Below are 13,378 nucleotides of genomic sequence, written 5' to 3' on the forward strand. Positions count from 1 at the left end.
CTCTCGGCAAGACCCTCAAGTCATCTGTAACACACATGCCAACTTGCCAAGTTATGTGTGTGCGTGTGTGCGTGCATGCGTGCGTGCGTGCGTGTGTTACCTTATTTTGAGTTACCTTCCCTACTTCATTTTTATCTGCATTTCATGCCTACTGCTATGACACCTGCATTTCCCTGTGGATCAATAAACGGCTATCAACAGTATCTATCTATCTATATGCCAGCAAGCTGCAACATGCTGGGCATCAGTAAACGAACAAAATTGCCTAGATGACTGGTTATTAAAAACATGTCAAATTAGCTCTCATTGCAGATAATGTGTCACATCAAAAGCCTCTGAGCATAATGGTTTTGAGGTAGGAGAAAATTGAGCTGGGGAGGCGGACTGGGGTTCAGATCTTCTGTATCAAAGAGGGATAGAATGTTCATATGTGGTGACTGGTGGTGACCCACGTTCACGTTGAATAAAGGGAAAACATGTCAAAAACACAGTATGGAGGCTGCCCCTGCACTCATTAAGTGTGCAGACTGATGAAATCAAATTAACAACACCAAAATAAAGGGCTAGCAGCGATGGTAAACAAGTATTGATAAACAAATCCTGTATTCATACTGCAGGTGTACAGACAATAATGTCCAAAACCCGGCGGGCTGCAGTACACAAAAAGATAATGCCGTTGTGAATATAGAGATCAGAGTATTCATGGCTGGGTGATTAAGCATCCAAACAGATGGACACACGGAGACAGGCTTATCACCTAGGACCACACACATCCATATCAGTAGCTCTCAGCTGGCCAGCCAGGGCCCTGAGATGACCACAACTGCCAAATAAAAACACCACGGGCACTGGTAATGTGGCCAGCCTGGCCTGTTCATTTCACTGATGAAAGAGATTAGTTTGAGTTTCTCAGTTCAGGAGGGGATTGCCTTATCGCACCACGACAAACAGCGGGTAATTAAATGTTCCACGGGATGAAAATACGTTTGGAAAATTTGATTGTTATTGCTAAACAACTATAATAAATGGATTGCTTTGAATAAACTAGACTCAATATCTTGTGTATGTGCTAATTTGAAATAATCTCAATTAACAACACTGTCAAATGAGTACTTCGATAAAATAAACCTAGCCCAAAACAGCTTGCAGCGCAAATCTAAGCACTAACAAGCTGAAAACAGGTCAGCTTATCTGTTGTCGTTGTCAATGGAAATTAGAAATATCAGAAGCAATGAGAAGCAATGAGAATATTAATCGCCCTGAAAAACCACTTACAGGCAGCAGCCCTTCGCAACTGGTAAAACAAACCTAGCCCAGCCCTACCCTCCCCTGCCCTTCTTTGTATATACTTACTGTTTGTATAGACTTACTGTTTTTTTGTTCTTTCTTTTTTTTACCGACTATATCTACTGCATAGTACTGTGTTCTATTCGTCTGTCATTCAATGTTATATGAGATACTTAAATGGTTTCCTGTGGAAATAAGCTTAGTCTTTTCTAGGATCTCCTTTTAGTAGACCTTGTACCAGTGAACTGTACCGTCATGAAACTGTACCTTTCCTATATGCAAACTCCTAAGTCTTCAATCAATCAATCAAAATAATTAATTCTGGTGAACCAAGAAAAAGTGCCTAGAAAATTACTCACTTGAATATCCCAATTATACATTTACAACCTATACATTTGAAAACACTAAAGGTGTACATAAATGGCTTGCGATGCCTTAAGCATTCATGCGGTCGCACCCTTCTACAATGATGAATTCTGTAATCTGTAGGCTACACAAAGTGCAAATCAATAACTGACCCTCTCTCTGATATGCACCATGAACAGTGCAAGAGTCAGAGTGTAGGAGAGAAAGGTTATTTTAGTCTGTGGGGATTTCACCGAAAAACATTTTTTGTATTTTTCTTCCTGTTGTCATGCCTGTTTCAGTTGAAACAAACTAAACAAAGCAAGGCTGTCTGTCTTAGTGAGCAGCTTAATGGATTTGACTGATTACATCCATATTATAATATTATTATTATTATACTACACAAACAGTTCAAATCCAAACACAGAGAGAATAAAAGATTAACTAGAAAAGTATATCCCCAACAGCAGGGGTCTTCAACGTTCAAGAGAGAGATGAAGCAGGGACCCCCACAACCTTTTCAGAGATTCCATATAGTTTCATTGTTTGACAGCACGATCATCAGTGTATTTTGGTTTCATGTCAATTTGTGTTTTCAGAAATTTAACCACTTGAACCGTCAATACTTAATTTTCACTCTGTACTTAGTCTGGTCTTTTTCACCTCAACACCAAACCTCTTTGCCAAAAATAGCCGATCTACAAGATGCAGCGCAACAAGGCGCTGTGAGCTTGTAGATCTGCTATTTTTGGCTAAAGTTCTCAGAATATGAATGCTAAGTGGTTAATATAAAAAGGGAGAAAAACGTTTCTATCACACAAAGATTTATACCCCTGCCCTACAGCCAGGCCGTGTTACCTACCCAGACCCTACAACATTTGAAAGGCAGTCAAAAGTCAATTGGAATGGGATCTGCTAAATCTGACTAATACATCTTTCAGGGAAAGATGTATTTTGTATTTGACCTATAAGGTTTAAGAGTTATAGGACAAAATTTGACAAAATTGGTGGGTGGCTACTGAGAGTGTGCATGCAAATTTTCACAGCAATTGGATGCTGGTTTCATGATTCGTGCAGGCAATTTGTGCAAAACGGGCCGCTCCCGCAGATGTATAAAGCCAATCGTAGTCATTCAGAATGGAATTATGACATATAGGGTCTTGATCATACGACAACTGACAGACAGACTCACAGGAGCGAAAACATAATCCCTCGCCTTCGGCCGTTCTGGCCTCGTGGCCAATACTAATAATATCAAAGCCTAATAATACTTAGAAAATCTCAACACATCAGCCTAAAAGAGGTCTGAAAGTATATAAAGATATTAAAATATAATAGCATTCCATGTTCTGTTCAACATGAACTAGAATGCAACCACAGGCAATCAACCCATCGATGGGTAAGAACAAGGTTTCAAATCGCCAATGTCAGTCTGAGATTTGACAGTTTCACAGCCATTAGCATGAGATGAATCTGTCATCACTCACGGTGTACCTCTCGTGATGCAGTTGAGAGTGGTACGGTTGCAGCCATCTGAAATAACTTCCATCACCTCGGAGAATGCCACAAACAATGTGTTCAATTTTGTGAGCTCTGTCAAGTTGATTGTGTCCTCGTTTTAATCTTCCTTCAGCTTGAGTTCAAGGAACACTTTTTTGCACTGGGCTTTGAGCAGGGTGATGTCTATTAGTTTGTCATACAGTTAGACACACTTTTCCATCATAGTCAAGTTCATGAAATGGAATGAAGAACAATGAAATGCCTGGATTGCTCCTTGGCAATCAGTACTGTCCTCTGGGAGGAGCAGCACAGCAGCGACTATAAGCAAAGCTAAATTTATGTTTTCCTGAATGAGGCATGAATTTCACCTGATGAAAACCGATAAGGGCTGCGTCCACTGAGGCATTTTTCACCAGCAGAAAACGGCATGGCACACGCCTAATAACGCTTCCAAATTGAGTTGAGCATCTTTACATGTGATTCCCGCTAGCTTGTTTGCAAATGTATTTAATTATTTTACAATTATTTCCAGCGCAGAAAATATTCATTATAACAAGCACGTTTTAATATTGACTAGGGAATGCCTTACACAATACACACATGCTTCTTGGCTGTTTTTAGAAACAGTACCTATGAAATTATTTTCCCTGTGTCTAGACAAGCAGATTATAATTACTAACCCAGGCTATACAGTACTTTACATTCCAAAACAGCTAAACTCACCTATTCAGCAGGTTTACATTCATTTAAAAGGGTTGACAAACTGTCCAGAACCCTCATGTCAACGTGGTTTCGAAAAATGTGTTCTAAACCAGCATTATTAGGATCAGGCTGGCCATTACACTAATGGACATGCATTCTAATTAATGACATCTTCATTTGCATTGTGTGTTAATTATCTAAATTACTTAGTCTCATCCCCGGAGTCTAATTAATACCAATCCGAAGCTTTAGTGAACGTAGCCTATTCCAATAGATAAATATGTGCTTTCACTGTAGAATGGGCCAGGCAAAAACGACAACGTCACAATTTCTTCAAAGTCATACACAAGCTTAACACTAGGGTCAAGGTCGAAGGTGTTCATTGTCAGTATCACATACTGTACAGAAATTCTGTACTTCCTGTTTTTCAAGAAGCTTGAAGTACAATAATTTCACTGCCTATATAGTGCTGCTACCAACTGTATAGTATGTGAATGTGACAACAAAAACCTTGGAACCTTGAACTGATTAGGTTCTTTGTACAGTATGTCAATAAAATACTGTGGTTTGTATTTCAGCAACTAAACTACAGTACATAGTAGCCTACTACATATTTCATACACATCATACTACAGTAGAGAGTAACCACAAACCAACCTTCCACTTCCACTGCCACCCTTGGTGCCTGACAGCAAAGGCCAGAACCCACCACAGCATTCTTTTTACCATTTACCATTCTCAAAAACAAAGCCATTCATACCAGCACCTGAACTCTCCTATATGTTTATCTTCATAACCACACCGACCCAGCAAGCATGGTCAGGATCTGGACCAATCAGTGACGTCTGGATTGGGGCCAGATCACAGTCCATATGGGGATGATCTTGACGTCATTACCAGGACGTCATATGGACTTTTTTGTTTGACAGGATTTATATTGGTTGAAATCAGGTGATATTCTAGGCCAGATAAATATCATAACTGGTTAGATATGTCCCAGCATATAACCTTATAAGCTCATATTTCAACTAACATTAAAAACAATAACAATAATCCTGTCAAACAAAAATGTCATCCCCATGTGGGCTGTGATCTGGCCACAATCGAGACGTCACTGATTGGTCCAGGTCCTGACGTGCTTAATGGGGAGGATGCATACCTCGCAACCTCGGTTGATACAAAAACAGCCTGAGAAGTGTGCTCTTACCTGAGCGTAAACACCTCCACAGGAGAGTAGGCCGACACGGTGATGAAGGCAGAGATGGTGTCCCTCTGTCTCATGGGTGTAGCAGGCACCATGACCATGAAGTTGCTGTCCAGCCGGTGCTCGGCCAGCGGTGGAGGAGCGGGGCTCTGATACAGCCTCACGCTGCCGATCCGCCTCAGCGGGGTGGTGGTGGAGGTACCAAACAGGCTTTCCTGGCCAGAGCGGATGAAGTTGTCTCTCCTGACCTCCTCCGAGTGGCACTCCCCGCCGGCCTCTGTGGACTGCAACATGTAGTAGAGCTCCACCGGGGTGCCCTCAGACGCCTCCGGGACCCTCTGGCGCCCAGGCACGACGCTGGGTGGACTGAACCAGCTCGCCAGCGGCTCCAGCTCCGCCACGCAGATTCCCAGCTCGCCCCTGAGCTGGCAGTTGCCGCGCACCTCCTGGGTCTCGTGGAAGGCGAACATGCGCACGCAGGGCAGCTTGTCGATGGCGCTGTAGTCGTCCCAGTCCCTGCCTGCGACGTAGAACAGCACCTGCACCTTGGGCTTGGCTAGGTGGATCTTGTTGTTGATGATGAAGGTCTGCACCTTCCAGTTGAACGTGAATATGGAGGAGGTGGGGAACGTCCCCGGGTTCTGCAAGAGCTCCAGCGGGACGGGCTGCTCCACGGACAGAGGCCCATAGCTGGCGTTGACCGAGGGCAAGCTGCGGGCCTGGTAGATGAAGAAGGGTTCGGTCCGTGACAGCAGACTAGAGTTCCTCATGAATTCCTGGTTGGCCTCCTTCAGGAAGAACGCAGAGTCAGCGTTGAACACCTGGTAGTTGACGGGCAGGTAGGTGGGGATGGAGGCATATCTCTGCAAGCCCTCTAAGATCCGACAGTCGGCTACTAGAAGACAGAAGAAAAGAGCCAGAGTCAGGACAAGCACGCAGCGGGCACACAGGCAGCAGCCTTCTCTGCCAATAAACCTTTATGCAAAGCGTCAGTCCTTTCAGAAAAACTTGCAGGGCTGCAGTGAGTGACAGAACGGACGCAACACAAATCATCTCATCTTAGTTCAATCCTGGCAGATTAAGTATGAAATTATGACATCTGACATGCCACATATTTAGCACAATTTTCCCTGCAAATTGTTTGTATAGTTGTTTTAATCCCTTAGTAATCTCTCTGACAATCTTAAATTAAATCCATGACGTATGTAAAGTACATTGTATTTTGTAATGCATACAAATACTCCAGACCGTGGCGAAATGCTGTAAAGAGAAGATTAGTGAATGCAAAATACAAATCAAGTTCACTCACTGTATTACTGCCTATAAGTGTTTTTTCTTTTGTTTAGTTTTTTTGCTCTGTTTATTTCACCTGTGAAATAGATTAAGAAAACTATGAATTCAGTCAGGCCCATAACCTTTGATAAATGCATTTGTCTCCCATTTTTTTATTGTCACCTGCTGTCTCTCATTTTCTTCTTAAATGAACTGATGTCAGAATAGCCTACTTTCAAGAGTAATGCATATGTCGATAAGGTTCCAAAATAGGTTAAAGGCACTTTATACATCTAACACGTAATAGATCTGGCATGCATTGCTGGTTCATGAAAAAAACTATTTCCAAATGAATGTTTGCAGCATGCACGAGTTGTCAGCTTAGGCAATCACAGCAGGGTGCAAACAAAACTGCTTTGGTTGTCACTTGTCAATTCAAAAACAATCATAATTAAGCAATCAGGACAAACTTTCCTCTCCAAACAATTGGGAAAAAGTGATTAACAAACTTTCTCCTGTGGCGCAATCAGGGTCTATTCGTGGGAGGGGGCAGTGAGCACTGACAGTCCCTTTTGTATCACCTATGGCCCCATGGGCCAAGAAATTGCACTACACACATATAAAAAGCTTTTAATCACATAGAGAGCGGGCTTTGACCTTCTCCTCAAGAGCAATCTGCTGTGTGATTACACTCCCCCTGCACGCTGCCATCCTCATGCTGCCGGAGGATTTCAATCCTTAGCTGGGCCTTGTAAATCAATGTCCTGACAATTTACAAACCGGCAGGGGATTTGTAATTCATGGCGCCCCACTTGACCTCGGTGGCGTGGCGTTCCACTGAGGCAGCTGGGGGTACAGCCGGCAGACGGGCAGACAGACTGCTCTGAAGGGCATCGACCCACCGCTCTGTTTCGGTGGCCTTGGAGCAATCAGCACAATAACAGTGAGTTCCACTTAACCACGTGAACCCTATAGCACCTTGATAGGTCTAACATTCAGAGAAAGTATATATCGATGGCCAAAACGCAAAACCTCCTATCTGCAAATTTCATGATTTTTGGATTTCACTTAAAGGAAAACAGGCTATGCTGCACATAGTCAGTCTGTCTGCAAGATCGTTCTGCCCCTCATTTTGCCAAAAATGTCATTGACTAGAAATAGTAGATAGGTGTTAATGTTGAACAGAAATTTTCTTTTTCATTTCCCCAACAAAGTGAATTTGTTAGGAGGTTTTGCGTTTTGGCCATTGATGGTTTAAGTCAGTGGTTCTCAACCAGTCCGGGGACTACTGATCCTTGAGGGGGTTCCAGGTGGTCCCCAGCTAAATGATGGAGTTCGGGTTCCACCAAATGGACCCTTATAGATCAACTTTTGAGAGCGTACAATGGAACCAAATGGACCTTGTAACTTTGTTACATTATTAAACATCATTACTTAATTTGAGACAATTGGAGAATGTAGAAGAATTGTTATTTTGATCAACGTTTGCCTGTTATCTCTCCTAAGGCACCACATCAATACAGCATGGAACTGGGGACAAAGTCTTATCCAACAATAACAGAACAGTCTCAGTTTTGCATCTGAGAGGCTAAATCTCATCAAACGGTGGTCGGCTCAACGCCGGCAGAATAAAAGAATTTACCTTGATATGAAAAAGGTTGAAAACCACTGGTTAAACCATCAGTTATCCACCTGGAAGTAAACATTTCCAAACAAGGACCAAGCCTTCCTTTACAACAGGGAACAGGGATAACGGTGCTGTACGACACAATGCAGCAGCACATCGATTCATTTTTTTGTTTGTTTTGCCAGAGCTAGCTGGTTTGTTTTTACGCAGGAGGCTTTGCGTATAGACGTAGCCGTAGGACACTGACAAATGAAAAGCTTGGGGGTCCAGCAAGAGAGAATCACCAGGAAGCAGTTGTCATCATCATGGTCTACACCAGGGGTCTTCAACAGGGTGTCCGGGACCCCTAGGGGGTCCTCAGAGTTACTATAGGGGGTCCTCCAAATCTTCCAAAAATGTTTATGTTAACAACTTGAACCCTAGTGTCCATATTCTTAGAACTGGAGCCAAAAGTAGCAGATCTACAAGCTCACAACGCCTCGAAAAAAGCCATGAAAAAAGGTTGTGGGGGACACTGCTTCATCTGTCTCTCAACTAAGGGGTCCTTGGCCTGAAAACGTTGAAGACCCCTGGTCTACACAGTTTCCACTCCCATCCCTGGGCACGGTGGGCAGGCCTGCCACCGCAATCTAAGTGGCCAGATTAGACGTCTACTCTACCTCATACAATCAATAAGATGTATTGTCTTTACATCTCCCTTCATCTGCTTAGCACTGCACACACACACACACACACACACACACACACACACACACACACACACACACACACACACACACACACACACACACACACACACACACACACACACACACACACACACACACACACACACACACACACACACACAATATTTACATCACTTGTGGGGACATTACATAGACTTCCATTCATTTTTATGCAAGTCCAGTGTAGGGATGTCACCGAATAATCGATTTTCGAATATTCGTTAGATTAATCAATATTCGATTTTAATATTTCATAATCGAAAATCGAAAAAATATTAATATTTTTTTTTTTTTTTTTTTTAAATACTATTTTTTGGCTTAGTTAGTTAGTTTCAACCAATATATAGAATATAGGCTAACAATAGTATTAATGATAATAGTAAATGGCCATTGATTTATTATTCACACCAGCACCAACTGTAAACTGTGTAGACAGAGTGAAGGAGCACAGCAGAGTGGCAGCTGCCTGCTACACACTCCCCTCCCCCCCTGTCTCAGACACAGGTGTGATTGATTCAGGCTTGATTGTTTGGTACTTGGTGGCCATCATCAAAGAAAAGGGAAAACAGCGTCCTCTGTATTGTAAAGCATCACAGAATCTGTTCTTGAGAGATTAGGTGAACAGTACACTGGCACACTAAAAAGAAAGATGAAGAGTAGTAGTTAGGCTACCAATTACCTGAAGAGCCATGTTGTACATATGTGCATTGAAATCCAGTAAAAAAAAAAAAGAAAAACAGAAGAAAAAAAAATGTTTTTTTTTTTTTTTTATAAAAAAAATAAAATAATAATTAATTATCGATTTTCGAATAATATTCGATTATTGCTATAGAATAATCGATTTTGATAAAGGTCCATTTTTGACATCCCTAGTCCAGTGGCCTTACCCTAACCGTTGTGGGGACCTACTATTTTGTCCCCATACTGTCAGAGGTCCCCTGCAGGTGACTGTGTGAACATGCGTTTAGTCCCCATAAGTATAGCTAGACACGCACGCACGCATGCACGCGCGCACACACACACACGCACGCACGCACGCACGCACACACACGCACATGCACACGCACACACACACACACACACTTCTTTCCTTGGTACCAGCCGTGTGATACTGGCACCATTTGTTTAAGGAAATCGACACGATAATTTACACAGCCTAAAAGCAAGAAACAGGTCAATGAAAGTTAAAACTATAATTTAAGGGGATACAATTTCCTTTATACAGTAGGTTTATTGACCCAAAGATTGGCTGTTCAGTGTGTGTGTGCGCAAAGGCAAACTATTATAGACTTAATCTATATACTACAAGGTTGGGTGGTTTAGTTTAATTTCTACAAGGCCACCCAAGACTTGAGGAAATGTAGTAGGAGGGGGCTGAGAAACAGTCCTAGACCAAATTAATGCGTCTGTTCTTAATTACAATTACAAGCATGGGTAAGGCTTCTGAATAAGAACACATTTATCAGAAGCTTTTTAATCTGTTTGTGAGCCAACCAATCATCAAGGACGATGATACACGAAAGAAGAAGAAGAAGAAGCAGCAGCAGCAGCAGTTTGGTGATTCTCAATTGAAAGAAGCCTGTTTTCAGAGAGACAAAGGACTTGAGAGAAAACCAATTGATGAATATAAAGAGCTGTTTCAGCTTTGTGTGTTCTGTGGAAATGAAATCACAAAAGAACATCTGAGCATCATGATATGAGCATCCGTTATTATTTCGTGCAGAATGGAGGAAATGGAAGTGTCAATGGAAAAACTATCATTTTCATGCCGGTATATCAGATGCAAAACATCACCAGAAACCAGGGTTGCCAACACTCCTGAATTCGGCAGGAGTCTCCTGAATTTTTTACCCCATCTCCTGCCATGCTCCTGAATTCCGAATTCTCCTGAATTTCTCCTGGATTGGGGGATTTCCGTGGCAACACGTGTCATTTCTCCTGGATTTGGTATCAAACTCCAAAGATTCACCAGAACAATGAATTCTGTTGGCAACCCTGCCAGAAACTAGGACAAACAACAAACAGAGTTGATTTGGCCACAATAGTAAATGGTAAATGGTGCATTTATATAGCGATTTTATCCAAGGCGCTTTACATAGATTGTGCATTACATTCACCCATTCACACACACATTCATACAACGGTGGCGGAGGAAACCATGCAAGGCACCAACCTGCTCACCGGGAGCAACCAGGGGTTCAGAGTCTTGCTCAAGAACTCTTTGACATTAACTCAGGGGGAGCCACGATTCTAACTGGGAACCCTTTGTGCTCTAATAACGGTTTCTCTACCCCTGAGCTATGCCGCCCGTGGTGTATAGTGAAATACTAAGACACCACTGCTATGAAGCTGTATGCGTACAACTCCATGTTCTAATAAATCAATTATTACACTGTTATACAGTACACACTGTGACATGCAAGACTCTCTTTCAGTTATCTTCGACTCTGAGGCAGAGCCATCTGTAAGAGGGTCTGTCTGTCTGTCTGTCTGTCTGTCTGTCTGTCTGGGGGGTGAAATCACACAAACCACTGGACCAATCTGCGCATTCATTTTTGTGCACGCTGCCAGAGGCCAAGGAAGTAAATGGTGCATTTATATTCACCCATTCACACACCGACGGCGGAGGCAACCATTCAAGGCACCAACCTGCTCATCGGGAGCAGTTAGGGGTTCAATGTCTAGCTCAGGGGTCAGCAACCTTTTTGAAATGAAGTGCCATGTTTTTTGAGCGGTGGTAAACCACTCCATAGAGTGGCGCGTTTTGCCATAGCAATGTGTTTTCCTCAGCGTTTTGCCATAGCAATATGTGTGTGTGTGTGTGTGTGTAGCCATATTACATCACATTACATCACCAGTTACATCCTAGACCTATCTGTAGCCACTTTTCCTCAGCGTTTTGCCATAGCAATGTTGTAGCGAAGAATCCAATATGTAGGGTTTATTATATTGGAATAGGCGCGCTACTCGCCTGCCAAGGTTGTAATTATTAAGTATAAGAGCCATGTGCCATGTGTCGTTCAACAACAGTCACCTACATAAGGCTTGGGGGCCCAGGCCTGGTTCCTTGAGCTCTCTCTGATCTGATCTCTAATATGGATTAATGCAAAAACTCGTCTGGTCTGAGAGAGTAGGCCCTTCTTATAGTCAATTGTGATGTCGTGTATGACATCACGATGTCATATCGCATTGTCTCCGAATAAGGTCGTATATCTTTTCTACACTCCCCCCGTGAAACCATTAGATTTCACTATCTATTCAAAAGATAATAAGACCGAATTCGTACTTGCTATCTTCCTTTCTGGAATCTTCATGATTCTATTCTGGTGGTTGTGGTAGGTAATCTACGCTCATGCAGCCGCGCCGTATATAGGGTGACTTCTACATTCTCCTCCACGGCGTCCCGTGAGAGAGAATGAAGAGACACTCCGGTTTACGCAGTAGTTTCTCTGCTTCTCTGCACGGCGTCCCGTGGAGAAAAGTAGAGAGGTACTGCTGAGACGTCGGGCGCTGGCTTGAGGGCACAGTTTGTCCTGGATGGGTCCAGAGTAAGGGATCTGTCATTCCATCTGTTATCTGTTTTAAAGTCCACTCTCTTCTTCCTTATGGTAACTGGGATTAGATTTACGGTGACTGGGAGTGACTGGGAAAATACCTCCTCCAGTGGTAATGTCAGTGTACCTGTAGGGAGGCTGGTGGATTGTAGTTAGACTGTTGTAATGGGCAGGAAAGATCATCAGGGTGATGAGGGCTACGGTGATACTCGAATCCCCTGGTCCTAATGCCTGATACCATTCCAGCTTAGATCTTCGTCGGTTTCATCGACGTCTTGAGTCTTGAATGATCTCTTGAATGAGATCTTTAGATTTGAAGGCTTTTGATAGGCTTCTATCTTTGCAATAACAAAGTTTCCACTTTGCACTTTGTTCAGCTAGGTGATTTGATCACGTCTAGCTGGGATCCAGATGGGAGAATCCCACACAATAGCTACGATAGCTATGAGGCTACTCCAACTGAGGTTACCATTGGCCACTGGTAGGTAAGCGCTGTGTGCACTGTGGATACGCTGTGAATGCAGGAGGAAGACTCACTGCTATATGCGTCGAGCAAGCTTACTAAAAGCGTGTGGTCGAGGCTATGCGTCGAGTAAGCTTACTTAAAGCTTGTGGTCGAGGCTCACTGAGGTGGATTTACTAAAAATCTGCAACAACAACGATGAAGGCACACTGAGTTAGACTTACTTATCTCGGTGGCAAGATACTGAGTGATTTTCTTTTGCACCAGCTATCTTCTTCTCAAACACTTACCTATCAGACACTTAGTAAGTGAGACGTATAGAGACTTGAGGTATATTCCTCTCAAACTATCAGACACCTAGTAGGTGAGACGTATAGTGATTTGAGGTATAGAATAGCTGTTGATTACTAAAATCTCACTTTCTTTCTTCTCAAACACTTACTTATCACAACCTATATGAGACATATAGTGATTCGAGGTATATTCTTCTCAAACACTTACCTATCAGACACTTAGTAAGTGAGACGTATAGTGATTTGAGGTATAGTTGTAAGTACGTAAGTATTCCGGATAAGAATTGCAAATACACTACGTAAAGCCTACTATGTAGGTCAGTTGATCTCATGGAAGACCGTAAGGTGATTCCCTTTGAATGCCGTCTTTAAGATTCCAGGTCATCTGGAATACTGTTTCTGA

The 13,378-nt window shown here is 42.8% G+C and overlaps 1 protein-coding gene across 1 annotated transcript in view; it reads right to left on the reverse strand.

Annotated features, from left to right (window-relative positions):
- The window catches only part of LOC308295993 (transmembrane protein 132C), a gene marked incomplete at both ends in the record, with an annotated part of 290,553 nt that overhangs the window by 232,888 nt on the left and 44,287 nt on the right, over nt 1–13,378 (reverse strand). The window contains one exon of the mRNA XM_080739101.1: nt 5,042–5,933. Coding sequence (XP_080595227.1) covers nt 5,042–5,933 — 892 coding nt within the window. The remainder of the gene's footprint in view (nt 1–5,041; nt 5,934–13,378) is intronic.

This window comes from Nannobrachium achirus (genome assembly GCF_963921795.1).
Source record: "Nannobrachium achirus genome assembly, chromosome: 12".
In the NCBI taxonomy this organism is placed as follows: Eukaryota; Metazoa; Chordata; class Actinopteri; order Myctophiformes; family Myctophidae; genus Nannobrachium; species Nannobrachium achirus.